This window comes from Macaca thibetana, chromosome 12 (genome assembly GCF_024542745.1).
Source record: "Macaca thibetana thibetana isolate TM-01 chromosome 12, ASM2454274v1, whole genome shotgun sequence".
NCBI lineage: Eukaryota > Metazoa > Chordata > Mammalia > Primates > Cercopithecidae > Macaca > Macaca thibetana.
The window spans coordinates 10,719,768-10,733,680 of NC_065589.1; the positions used below are offsets into that span (position 1 = coordinate 10,719,768).

A 13,913-nucleotide genomic window follows, 5' to 3' on the forward strand; every position below is an offset into this window, starting at 1 on the left:
ACCCCTCCCACTTCCTATGCTCTGGCCTCAGACCACTGCACATTGGCCACAGAGAGTGCTGGTGTTCTGAAACTAGGGCTCTTGCCTTCCTAAACCTTCCAGCCACAACATTCCCAATTGATCTGGCCTCGTCCTTTCCAGACTTCCCAGAACTTAAAGGGAAAGAATGGGAAAAGGGACAGTGAGGACCCAGAGAAATGGCCACTAACAGATATGACAGAGGCCCCGGGGCTCTAAACCGCCCCCGACCCTGAAAAAGGCCACAGGTGGTGGAGGAGCTGTGTCCGTTTGTCTGCCAAGCCACACACCACATTCCTGCGTGGGAGCCCACTGCGCGCGGGGTGGAGACAGCCGCTCCTCTCGGCACACGTGCTCTCAGGGAAGCAGGGTTGCTCGCTGCCCAGCCCGGTCCCCGTGGCTCGCTGGATTTCAGCCCACTCACTCATGTGGCTGCAGCAGCCTGCTGAGCCCGTGTGGCTGAGGGCAGACCATGAAGCCAGCGGGGGCCTCCTCCACAGCCCCGTCTGCAAAATGGGGTGGCTGGTCACTTCGCCAGCACCTTCTGTCTGACGGCAGAGGCAGCCTGTCCCTGCTGTGCCTGAGGCCCGGTGCAGTGCTGGGAGTCAGTCACTGTGCATTTACTGGGCACCTACCAATTTAGCAGGCAGTAGGCTGGGAGCTGGGGCTACTGAGGTGGACACAGGGGTTCCCTGGAAAAGCTGGTGGAGGGAGAGAAGGAAGCTTTGATACCACTGGGGCTGTGACAACAACATGCTCAGGAGCTGAGGGACTCCGCGGCTGGATCCTGGCTGCCTGTGCTGAGCCAGGGGAGCAGCCTGTGGGAGCGACGGGCCCAGTCCCAGGGAGGGCAAGCCTCAGGGCTCAGCAGAGTGGGCGCACCCTGGAAAAGATTCCCGGGCTCTCTCACTTCCCTTCAGGTCCTGGCCAGGCCCTTCTGCCAGAAGCACTCCTGAGGGTCACACACTCCTCCAGCAACCTCACCTTTTGGGAGGTTCTCGGGGAGCAACCCAGGCCCCCCATCTGCCAGCTGCTCTGCTGCCCAGGGAACTCAAGGGGACAGAGAGAAGGTGGCATGCCTGGGGTCCAGGCAGGGTCTAGCATCTGGAGTCTGGGGACAGGCTGCCCAGAGTCTGACACAACTTCTCCGACCCTGCAAAGTTTCCTCGGGTCACAGGAAAGAACAGGGCTCCACCGTCTGGGCTCTGTCCTCTGAAGCCAGATGCCCTGTCTCCCACCCTGGAGACTCCAGGCCTTCCCCCGCCCTCCCTGGCTCAGCCACCCCCCAGCTTTCCGGATTTTCTTGTAACACCTCACTCGCCACCCCGTGTCTGCGAGCTCAGTGATGCCTGTTCTGCTTGAGGAACACATTTAGATCTAATGGGTAAGAAGGTGCTGAAGTTAGAAATATTTTCTTGATTTAGTAATGCATATGAGCTTATGTCTCATTCATTTTATCTACATGAACGCTCCCCCTTCAGGCTGCAAGCTGTGGTCAGCAACTCATTCTTTAGAGGCAGTGTGATCATTAGAATCATCTCCATCAAATGATTTTGAATATGGTTTTTTTTGTTTTGTTTTGTTTTGTTTTGTTTTGTTTTGTTTTTTTTGAGACGGAGTCTTACTCTGTCGCCCAGGCTGGAGTGCAGTGGCCGGATCTCAGCTCACTGCAAGCTCCGCCTCCCGGGTTTACACCATTCTCCTGCCTCAGCCTCCCGAGTAGCTGGGACTACAGGCGCCCACCACCTCGCCCGGCTAGTTTTTTGTATTTTTTAGTAGAGACGGGGTTTCACTGTGTTAGCCAGGATGGTCTCGATCTCCTGACCTCGTGACCCGCCCGTCTCGGCCTCCCAAAGTGCTGGGATTACAGGCTTGAGCCACCGCGCCCGGCGAATATGGTTTTTAAAGACAGCCGTGCTAGCAGTCAACCTGGGCCCAGTCCTTGAACACTGCCCTGAGGATTTGCTTTGCTATTTCCATAGGGGAACAATCAGGGACTCCTAATTTTGCCTCTCCACATGTTATCCCCTTTGCCCTTCTATCCATCCCTGAGGGAGGAAGGCAAGAACACCCCCAGATGTCCTCACTCTCACATTAGGGGCTGTCTGTGAGGGCAGTAGGGCTCTGGCAGAATGGTTATTCCAAGAACGGAGTGTGGGGGAGGCCAAGCAGTGGGCACCGAGGGCATGAAGATGCCTACGGCTGATGTGTAAGCAACAGAAGCCGACTCTGGCTGAGGGAAGTGAAAAGGAACGCATTAAAAGAGCCCTGGAGGCCCAGCACAGTGGTGGCACACTCCTGTAATCCCAGCACTTTGGGATCAAAGTGGGTGGGTGGATCACCTGAGGTCAGGAATTCGAGACCAGCCTAGCCAACATGGCAAAACCCCATCTTTACTAAAAATACAAAAATTAGCTGTGCATGATGGCACAAGCCTGTAATCCCAGCTACTCGGGAGGCTGAGGCAGGAGAATCGCCTGAAGCTGGGAAGCAGAGGTTGCAATGAGTGAAGATTGCACCATTACGTTGGGCAGTCAGGAAGGCTTGGGAATAACTCACCCAGGGTCAGTTTCCTCTATCAACCGCAGAACAGGTGGAGGGAGGACCTCAGTGCAGCCATTGGGGCCAGCCTTTATGTGCCAGCCTTTATCAATGACAACTCTGTCACAGAACAGTGGGTGCTACTGCCACCATCACCCTGCCCAGGAAATCCTCTTGTAGTATGATTCAGAGCATTCCCTGAAGACCTGGCTTCTCTGAGATGATGGCACCCAATTCAAAACTCAGGGCTGGTGCAACGGAATTGGGGCAATCCAGGTCACATACCCAGGCACCGGTTGCAAGGGTGCCCAAGAAAGCAAGCACATGATGGTTCGGCTTCTCCAATGGGCTGTGATGCTGGGCAGCAGCAACCATGGATGGACACGTGCCCACGTCACATGGACACTCGCCTCTACCCCTTACCACCTCTGTGGACATCAACATCCTTAATCAGCTGCTTCCTGGGAAGTTCTGAACCCTCCACAATTCTAAGCTGGGACTTTATCTCGTAAATTATTTCTCCCACAAGGCAAAACAGGCCATCATTTCAGGAGAACGACCTTTCTTCTCCTTGCCAAGTGTACACTGGACATCAGGGACCTTCTTGGGCAATCCTCGGGAAACGTCTGCTGTGTAAGGTTACACACTGGGCCCAGAGGCAATTCACACCAGCATAATGGTGGTTTTTTGAACAATTTATGGCTTTGGGCTTAAAAGTGTTTTCCAATCCCTGTGGAGCCCAGATTGCAAAAAGTTTGTTCCCTCCATCCCTCATCAGCATCTGGCTTGGTCAGGTCCACTTCTTACAAGTGTTTTCTGGTCATTCACATCTTAGAAATTGACCGCTCACCAGAAGGCAGTGGGTGATGACACACTCATGGGGCAGAAGTCTGCAGAGAAGTTTCTGGCTTGGAAAAATCCAGAGACATGGCTCCCTTGAGGTGACTGGTGGTCCTGGATCCTAGCAAGTCCATTCTATGATCCCTTCTGGAAAGGTGCCAAGTTAGGGGGCTTCTGTAAGATACATAGGGGTCCCTTCTATCCATAGGGAGAAGCCTCCTTCTCCTTGGAGACTGTGGCCACTTTCAAATCTGAAACAAGGTCTTCAAGACCAGACAATAGACATTCTCCTCCAGGTACAGACCAAGAAGGTGGGCTCACTGCAGGGACCCCCGGAGCAGGAAAAGAGTGGCTCACTGCTTGGAAAAGCTCCATAGGACCAACATTTTACCAGAGTCTAGCCAAGACAATCTCTTGTCCCCAGGGCAAGAATTTGGCAGCAGATCCGTTTGCTCTGCAAACATCTGGTGCAGGCTCTGAGCTGAGGTTGGGGTGCTGAGCTCTTTTCTGCTGGGGAGGCCCTCTTGCTCACTACCCTGCTCACTTTCTCAGGGCTGAGGCCTCAGTCCCTGCCCCACTCAACCTGCCCGTTGACAGCCAGATGGAGAGCTGTTGATTCCCCCAGGGAACTGAGCCTATTTGTGGAGGACCTGTCTTTTCTTTTTGGCAAGCAGGGGAAAGGAGGAATGAACTCTGACGTCATGGACTGCGTAGGACAGTGGGGTTGGAGGCCATCTGGAGCAGGTGCTGGCAGGGCCCCTGGGAAAGGGAAGGAGGGCAGCTGGCTCATCAGATGGGGGTGTCTTGGGGTCAAAGACTCATGGTACAACGAGGTTAAGCTTTCCTGGAATCTCTGGCCCGTGAAAGATGAATGACGCTTCCTTGGCCTCTGGCTCCTCTGGTACTCCAGTCCAGCCCCATGGGTGCAGGACTCCTGGAGGAAGGTACCAAGCTCAAGGAGACCTGGCCATGGCCCAGCCTCTGTGTCCTCTGAGGGGCTGCACCACTAAACAGTCCTGGGGAATTTCGGAGACTGCAGGGGTCCTCCCACCCAGAAGTACAAGTATACATGCAGTGACATTCAGATCTCTCTTCCGCCTCAGCTGCTTCCTGCTGTGTTTGGCCAGGGAGAGGTTGGAAGCCTCTTATCAGGCCCCAGATTCACTCTGCCCTGTCTAGAAGGCAAAGACGGTGTTTTTCTAATTACAGGTGATGAAACTAAGGGCCCCACGCAGAGACAGGACTTGGCCAGGGTCCCGCAGCAATTTCCCTGCCTGGCCTCAAGACCCGCTCACTGCCTGTTTAGTGTCTTCTCTGAGAAATTATGCAGCTGGAAGGAGGCCCTGGGATAAATAATTGCAGAGAAACAGATGGGCGGCTCTGCAATCCTCCTCTCCAGTGTGACTGAGCGCCCTCCCCTGCAGCCCTGGGGCCAGGAGGGAGCGCTGCTTCACAGGGCTCCTGTTCCTCCCTCCTGGGGACCTAGGCTGGACAGTCCTGTCTTAGCTGCTCCTTCCCCAGCCTCCCAGCAGCCCTTCCACACACCTTTCTCCCACCAGGCATCCTGACCAGGGCCCACTCTCATTTTCCATCACGTCCTGATTCCGGGCCAGACATCACCTGTCCCAAGGAAGGGCCCCTCTCCAGTAGGTGTGAGAGTTGCACCTTGTCCTTCTGGGAGGAGAGAAAGAGTGAAGAGGGACCCACAGAATGAGGTCGCGCCCTTCAGAGGACCAGAAGGGAGAAAACGGTCCCATCCATGCATCTCTCCGATGCTGAAGGCCTTGCATACCCCCAGCCTACTGTGGCAGAGCCGACACCCTGGACTCACCCATGCAACCCTCTGACACTGAAGGTTCTGCATGTTTCAGGCTGGCTCTGTCTCCCACTTCCTGCGCCCTCCCACTCCCCCCACACCTAGCTGACCCCCTTTCCCTTGCCTCATCTTCAGGCACCCCCAATAAGCTCACTTGCCCTTCCCACCCCCAAGAGCTCAGCAGGTTCCCCTCTCTCCATCACACCCCCTGCCTCCAGAACACCACCGACCTCAGAATTGCCTCTCCCCAGCCTGCCTCTGGGCACCCCTGCCTGAAGCGCTCCACCCTCCCGAGGTCTGGGCACGTGGGGTTCTGCAGTCTCCCCGGCCTCCCCTGCCCTTTGCGTTGCCTTTAGTGAGGTGTCTCATTTTGTTTTTCTCAAACAGAACCCCTCTAGGCCTGACTCTAGTACATTCCACTGTTAGCCTGGTTTTCTATCGAGGTTTTCCTCTTCTCTTCCCTTCTCTTCCTGTGTTTCCGGGCTCAGCACAGACTTTTCCTTCTCCAGGACGCCCACCCTGCTAGTCCAGCCTGGAGGAGGAGCCCTCCTTGGGTGGCCTCAGCCTGAGCTGTCCCCTTCCCTGTCACTGTCCTTTTCAGCCTACAAAGCTCATGTCTCTCTCCTGGGGGGTTCTTCCTGGCTGGGATGGAACCCTGCAGGCTTCAGGGATGCTCAGGAGATACCGGGAGATCAGCGAGATCAGTGAAAATGACAGGATTCCTTACAGAATTACCAGGGCCTTGGGACCTTATCTCCCTCTTTTGCCATTAGGAGGAAATTTAAAATTGAGCAGTCAATAAAATGATTTGAATAGCTCATATTCAGCTGCTCAGTGAGCTCGACTTTCCCAGGCCATGCCCCTGGGGCCTGGAGGCAGAAGCAGCAGACTTCATGAGGGAAAAGCAGCAAGAAGGGGCCTGAGTTCCAACTCTAGGCTCGGGAGGAAGAGAAGGCCTCCTCTGCAGTTCCCCAGGCAAGGAAAGCGAAAGGAGAGGGGAAATCTTCATCTCCAAGACAGTTATGTGCTGATGACGCACCTCCCGGCAGTCCCTCCAGCCCGGGCCTCTGACTCTTACCCACCCCACCTCCCAGGCCCCAGCTAAGTAGAAGCTGATCCACAGCCTGCACTGGGGAAGCCTCCCTCTGCAGATGACCACCGCCCAGTGGTCAGGAGTGGCAGCTCACCAGATTTCCCTTCCAAAGAGGGGAAGGTGAGTCCAGGGAATCGGCTCTGCCACAGTAGGTTGGGGGTGTCAGTTTTACTAATTTAGCCTCAAAGCTCAAACAGAGAGGAGACCTAGATAGTCACTGCGCAATCATCTGGATGAGAATGTATCCAGGTACATAGAAGACAGGAAGGACCAGCCTAAGGACGTTCAGGCAGAAGGAAGCAGCCATGAACAGCAGAAGCTTCCAACATGCCCTTAATAAGGCCTTAGAGGATGTACTGCTGGCCCCTGGAAACCAGCCCAGTGCTTGACTCTGGAGTCAATCTGTGTGGCTCTGCCTGGCTCTTTAAACAGGTATAAAGAAAGTAAGTGTCAGAGAAGTTCCAAATAGTAACATCCTTCTTTTCACAGCAGGCAAAAAGCAGAGGGAACTTTCACAGCCCACCTGATACCCCTCCCTTTTCCGCCTTCTCGTTCCTCTCTTCCTTTCTCCTCAAATGAAAGAGTGGTGCCACTCTGGGGGTGTTAGCCCAGAGAGGAATTGGGGGGCTGCGTGGAGGTGGTGAGTCAACTCACCAGAACCCACAAAAGGTGCCCTGTTGATGTCTGGATCTTCCTGGACATCAGGAAACTTTGCTGCCCCAAACTCAGACCTCAGGTGTTAGCTGTTTCCTAAGCAAAAGGACCTGTGGAGTGGTTGCTCCAATGTTGTGCCTCAGGGTATGAGAGTGGGAAGGGGTAGCCTGAGCAAAGGGCCTACAGAGCAGACCACGATGCCGCTGCCTTAGCAGCTCTGGGACCAGGCTCACTACCACGGAGGAAAGAGGGAGGTTTGGAGGAACCTGGTGCTCAAAACCCCTCTTCACTCCAGCCGCCTTCCTGCCTCAGGCACAGCTTCCTCTCCCTGGAAAAGCTCGTCTGGGCTACTGTCTCCGCAGAATCCTCTTCACGCCTGGGGACAGCCACTGCACTCCTGCGGCAACATTTGTTCTCTCTCCAGCCTGCGTCCTGCTCGGCAGCAGCCAGTCATAGATTCGTGCACCTCACTCAATTTGGGGGATCTGGGCTCTCCGCCTCTGCGGCCCACACAGCAGTGCCCAAGTGCCCACCACACTCCTTAGTGCCCAAGGGACCAAGAAGCCCAGTGCAAGGAGAGCAAGTTTGTGAGTGGTAGGGATATGTGGCCGTGTCCCGAGAGCCACGAGGACCTTTCTACAGTCAACAGTGGGAAGTTGACCACCTGTCACGGCTGGCAGAGGCTGGACCGGGCCGCTGGTTAGGAAGCTCCCTCCCCAGCCTGTGAAAGTGCACAGGATACTGGAGCGGGCTTCTCCCAGCAGCGGATCCTCGCGTGGGTGCAGGCAAGGTCAGGTGCGCATTGTTCCCACAGACCGAGTTCACCAGCGGAGTCGGACCCGGGGACGTTCTGTGTAGCCGAAACCGGCTGAACGTGAACCTAGAGCCATAACTGGCGAGCACACGATGCCGCCGAGCACACGCATGAACATGAATATCTTGGTTCCGCGCTCGCAGTCCCCTCGTTCCCGCCTCCCGCTCAAACACTCAGGTTGGCGACATGCTTGCACTCTCCAGTGCGGAAGACTTGCGCTCCCCGCCGCGGCCCAGGCGAACCCCGCTCTCCCTGTGCCTCCCACCCCAGTCCTCCAACCCCATCCTCTACCTCCCCAACCTAACGACATCTCTGTGGTCTGCGCTCCCGCCCTGGCGAGCAGGTGAGAGGCGGAGCTGCAATGCCCATCCCGCGGCTGTCAGGTGCCAGGGAAGAGTTTGGCGACCAGCAGGGCTGCGTGGATTTCGGGCAGCGCCAACTTTCTGCCTGTATGACTTTGGGCAAGTAATTTCATTCCTCTGAGCCTGTCTTTGCACCTGCAAAGAGAGCTATAGATCCCTTCTAGGTAGAGTGAGTGTGCTGAGGACCCAGTGGGTGCACAGGGCACCAGGCGCACGGATGCTCATCAGGCCAGGGCGCGCGCTCGCTGCAAATGGAGTTCCCCTGTGCGCGCCGCTCTGCAGCTCCAAGTGCAGCCTGGAGCGAGCCGGCAGAACCGCGGGATCCCTCCGGGGTGGGATAAGGGAGGGGAGCCCCCGCGGCCCCCTCCCGGCCCTCGGCGCGGCCGCGTGCGTGGTGTCATTGGCCCGGGCAGCCCGGTGGGCGGGAGGATGACATCAGCGGCAGGTTGGATTATAAAGGCGCGAGGGGAGTCACGGGCTCAGAGCGCACCCAGCCGGCGCCGCGCAGCACTGGGAGCCTGCTCGCCCTGCAGCCCAGCCAGCTTGCTCCGCACCAGCCTGCTGGTCTGCCCGCCGACCCGCGCGCCCTCGCTGCCGCCCGTCTGCGCCCCTAGACCCCAGCGGCACCATGCATCTCTCCCAGCTGCTGGCCTGCGCCCTGCTGCTCACACTGCTCTCACTCCGGCCCTCCGAAGCCAAGCCCGGAGCGCCGCCGAAGGTGGGTGCTGTCGTGGGGACGCCGAGCCTGAGAGAGTCGTGGGAGGCTGGGGGCTTGGAGAATGCGGCGCGCAGGACCCAGGAGAGAGGGAAGGCAGGCGGCTCTCTCCTCCGAGATGCGCGTGGGCGAGACCCGGGGAGCCCTCGAAGCGCGGACTCGGGGGTCAACTCCCCCAGCCTCCGGAGAACGCCGGCCCATGCGCAGCCCCCTGCCCCAGCGTGGCCTGCCGGGCGAGCAGCAAAGGAGGGGAGGGCAGGGGGCTTCCGGAGGGAGCGGAGAAGGCGGCCGCGTGGCAGGTGGATGCGGGGCCAAGCTGGCCGGCATCGGTGGGGGCGGCTCTGGGCTTAGGAGGGACACCCCGCGCCGGCGGGCGCGTGGGGCTGGAGCATCAAAGTCCCCTGTGCTGCAGCCGCGCGTCCCTTCACCTGCCCGCTCTTTCTTCGGACAGGTCCCGCGAACCCCGCCGGGAGAGGAGCTGGCCGAGCCGCAGGCTGCGGGCGGCGGTCAGAAGAAGGGCGACAAGGCTCCCGGGGGCGGGGGCGCCAACCTCAAGGGCGACCGATCGCGACTGCTCCGGGACCTGCGCGTGGACACCAAGTCACGGGCAGCGTGGGCCCGCCTTCTGCACGAGCACCCCAACGCGCGCAAATACAAAGGAGCCAACAAGAAGGGCTTGTCCAAGGGCTGCTTCGGCCTCAAGCTGGACCGAATCGGCTCCATGAGCGGCCTGGGATGTTAGTGCGGCGCCCCCTTGCGGCGGTGAGTACCGCCGACCCCGCGCCCAGCCCCAGCCCGGCCCGGCTTTGCTCAAGTTGTGCCAGGCGTTTGCCGGCCACCCCCTTTATTATCCCCCTTTACAGACAAAGAAAGCGAAGGATAAAGTGATCGGGGAACTTTGGCAAGGTCAGAAATGGCTCAGCCTGGTTGAACCCACCAGGCTTCTTCTAGAGAAGCAGAAACAGGCTTGGTGGCGTCTCACCCACCCCTGCACCTTAGCTGAACTAGCAGCATTGGCCCCAGCTGGCCAGCTGGTGGGGGAATTGAGGGGAGATCATGGGTTTGTGCGAGCAGAGAAGGAAGGTTACACCCACAAGTCCAAGGGACATTGATCATCTGCCGGCCACCATGTCCCCTGTAGCGAGAGTAGCCCTCTGTTGGCACCGTCAGGGCGCCCTTCTGCCTGGAGCACTCCGATTCCTGTCCCTTCTCTAAACCCAGGCAGTGGGCAAACTGGTCTATCCAGGGTCCTGTCCCTTCTCTAAACCCAGGCAGTGGGCAAACTGGTCTGTCCGGGGAGCTGCAGCCCGGTGGCTTCAGGGGTGAATCTCAGTGCTTGTGGCACTATTTCAGGGAATAGGAAAGATACTAAAGTAAATATTTTTTGCCCCACCCTCAAACTCGACATGTCCCAGAGTCCCTCACCAACCCTGTCCCCCGCCCAACCGGTGCTCTGGGCTCCGTTTCTGGTGTGGGATCTCACCCCGCACTAGGGCTGGAAACCTCTGCCCTACCGTCACCCCCTGCCGGGTGCCGCATGGTGGTAATTTACTGCTGCAGAGAGCCTCACCTCTCCTCTTTCCTATTCCTGCCGCCTGCCTGTGCCCACTGAATAACAGCATCCCAGCCTCTGACATTGACAGTCATGTGCATTAGGATCAGGCTCACTCGGCTTTCTCCCTTTCTTGCCTCCAGCTCAGCAGCTGCCACTGCCTGTCCCACACTTTGACTGTCCCATCCCAGGCCATGGGAAAGCTGCTGTCTCCACCCCAGAAACCCTTGTCAGTGTTGGGTCTTCCCCCGGAGGGAAACAAGAGCGCCTCTCCAGCACACTGTCTCTTTTTCACAGTACAGAACACTTTTTCACAGTTTGTGAACCCATTCACCTCCCCGTATTGAACAGCTTAAGGGCCAAGTGCTGGCCTAAGGCACTCTAGGACCCACTGCACCCCGTACAGACTCAGAAATATTTGTCAATGACCAGAGAAACCAGCACACCCTAGCCCATGGCCACTCCCACCTGCCCTAGGTTTTAACCAGTGCCCTTCCTCTCTTTGCAGCCAGACCTCCCTCGGCTGTGGGCTGCTCCCCAGTTCTGCAAAGGCTGCAGTTGTCTGTGATCTTGACTCTCCCCTGCACAGGGAGAAAAATGATTCTGACACTTGGGGACCAGCCTTCAGTAGTTACCCTTGGAATGCCTTTCCTCTCTTCTCTCCTGTCTAAACAACAAAGAGACGGAGTCTGAGGCCTCAAATTTTCAGTTTGATTTAAGCATCAAGTTCAAACTTTAGAACCGGAACAAATGTTAGCGACTCTTCCATGGGTTCGTACCTGGAATGCGCATTCCCATAGGGGCCTTGGTCTTGGGCCTGGCTGTCTGTGGTCACCAAGTGATGACCAGACGGGTAGTGAAAGATGCTGTGTAGGAGGAATCCACATTGCTAAGAATTCTCAACCCCTTTGATCAGGGGGGTTCATTAATCTCCTACTAGCTCTCTTAGCATAGATGAACACTTATCATCAACATCCTCAACACCGGCTTATGCCCAACACCAGCTGTTTTATTATTATTTGGGAAGGGGGGTGTGGATTTATTATTTGGGTTTTTTAAATGAAAAATAAAAACCCTACCCTCACTGCCCCCCACTCCCAGTGAGAGAGCAGGCTCCTGGTGGTGATGCCCAGGATATATCACTGGGGTTAAAGGGAAAGACAGCTTGTATTTGTCACATTAATGAAAACTCTTTGAGGTTGTGGCCGTTTCTCCACGCAGGGGGTGACTCGGGCTCTAAGCCACCATAATGATGGTCGCTGATGGTTCTAGGTGTTGATTGTAAAATGCTAATGACAGAGACCAGCTGTGGGTGAAACCTGAATGAATACTTTGCCCCTGGGGCCCAGCAACATCACAGACAGCTGTCATCTGTGTAAACTCATGGCAGAGCCAGAGAAGGGAGTGGGGGAGGGTTCATCAAGCCATTCTGGCCCAGGTCTCCTCTGTGCATGCTGTCCTTTGGGAGAGCACTGAATGCCCCAGAAGGCCACCTTCCTTGGGCCCCGGGGCACCCACACACCCATTAGCAGGGAGTTTTCCCTGACAACGCTCAACCCAGAGCCCATGACTATGCATTTCCCCAAGGCTGGTGTGAGACACCATTTCCTCTGCTTCTGAAGGGGACCTGGACCCACACCCTTTCCTCTGCACAAGCAGCTAAGGAAGGAGGTGCTTTTTACTGGGTGGTGGCTGAGACCTAGACACTGCCGATGCCCAATCCGAGGCTCCCTGTTGAATCCAAAAGCCAGCCCTGGGAGGTGGCTATTATCCGATTTTATGGGTGAACACTCCCAGCTATCCAGGGTCATCCAGGGAGTCAATGTCAGAGTAGAGATTTGAGCCCAGGATTCCTGATCCTGAGATGTCTCCCTTCTCCTTCCATCCACAGTCACTCAGACACACGAACCCAGGGCGAGCACTGACTGAGGGTTTGTGTTGTAGCAAAAAGGATGGGGGATTTTCCATTCTCTTTCTCTCACTGCGCCTCCCTGAGTGCCAAGGGCAAGGCCTGTGGTTAGACTGGGAGAAAAAGGAGGGCTGCAGACACTCTGGTTCCACCTGTGCTGGGGCAGCAAAGCAGAAGGGGCCTGGGGAGTGTGTAGGGAGAGGCCCCTCCCCTCTGCAGGAAGGCCTGGTGGGTTGGGGGTTGCGGAGGTCAGGGGACATCCCTCAAGCTGCTAGGGGAAGGGGAGGAAAGGTTCTAGAACCACCCTGCCTGCTAGGATTTCTCAGCTAAGGGGCCAGAACTGAGTGTCTGTGTTCACTCTGTGTTTCAGGATTGGGAACTGGCTCCGTTGTGCTGAGGTCACCTTTGGTCATCAGCTCCAACATCTGGAAACACCTCCAATGCAATGTGGCTTTTACATTTCTTTCTTTCTTTCTTTCTTTCTTTCTTTCTTTCTTTCTTTCTTTCTTTCTTTCTTTCTTTCTTTCTTTCTTTCTTTCTTTCTTTCTTTCTTTCCTGGTACTGGGAATACACAACACCAGCTGTTTTATTATTATTTGGGGAGGGGGTTGTGATTTTATTATTTGTTTTTTTTAATGAAAAATAAAAAGTTATATATTATATATATATTATATACATGAAACACACACACCTACACCGACTTGATGACAAGGGACAGTTTTTAAGAGACTGACAGAACCAGCTGTAAAACATTGCTGTTTGTAAATTCATGTCATGCATAAATGTATTTATGTTGTAAAGCTATTTATATTGTTTATAAAGAGATATTTATAAAAATTTTATTTATGTAACTAAATGAAAGAAGTCAATCGTTGTAATGTTTTTGTCCTAACTAGTTGAAAAAATGTAAAAAAAAAAAAAAAGTCATTCCATGAATATCTTGAAAACTGTCTTTATTTACTTGTTGCCTTTATTTTTTAGGACTTAGGCTGAGGCAGAGGGAGAATGTGAAGAAAAGGCGTTTGCCTCCAGATAGATGTGACAGCCAGATACCCAATTCTGGATTTCTCTGTGTCAGAATCCCCTGGAGGCCTTGCTAAAAATACAGATTCCTGCTCCCTCCACCCTCTGATCTACCGAATCTGACAGGACTAGCTGTGTAAGTTTTGTCCAAGTGATTCTGACCAGTTCAGCCAGGTCAGGAAGCTCTGCTCAAACACCTGACTGCTAGGAAGTCAGATGTTATGAATTAAATTAATAACGGCCGGGTGCGGGGGCTCACACCTATAATCCCAGCACTTTGGGAGGCTGAGGTGGGTGGATCATCTGAGGTCAGGAGTTCAAGACCAGCTTGGCCAATATGGTGAAACCCCATCTCTACTAAAAATACAAAAATTGCCGGGTGTGGTGGCAGGTGCCTATAACCCCAGCTACTCGGGAGGCTGAGGCAGGAGGATCGCTTGAACCTGGGAGGCGGAGGTGGCAGTGAGCCAAGATCACAGACTGTACCCCAATCCTGGGCAACAGAGCAAGACTCTGTCTCAAAAAAAAATTAATTTTGAATTCAGCTGACTTAGGGTCCTATAAATTCTACTCCAT

General features: G+C 55.4%; 1 protein-coding gene across 1 annotated transcript; it reads left to right on the plus strand.

Moving 5' to 3' along the window:
* The first annotated feature begins 8,618 nt into the window (after positions 1-8,618).
* Positions 8,619-13,192, plus strand: NPPC (natriuretic peptide C). The gene is made up of 3 exons (XM_050751199.1): positions 8,619-8,856; positions 9,305-9,615; positions 12,685-13,192. Exons 1-2 carry the CDS (start codon positions 8,767-8,769, stop codon positions 9,593-9,595), a joined length of 381 nt encoding a protein of 126 aa, XP_050607156.1. The 5' UTR covers positions 8,619-8,766; the 3' UTR covers positions 9,596-9,615; positions 12,685-13,192.
* The last annotated feature ends 721 nt before the right edge of the window (positions 13,193-13,913 follow it).

Bases quoted from the DNA above. Each gene is read 5' to 3' on its own strand.
- NPPC (XM_050751199.1), top strand. From the start codon at position 8,767: ATGCATCTCTCCCAGCTGCTGGCCTGCGCCCTGCTGCTCACACTGCTC. The intron at 8,857-9,304 runs GTGGGTGCTGTC...TTCTTCGGACAG, and splicing joins AGCCCGGAGCGCCGCCGAAG to GTCCCGCGAACCCCGCCGGG.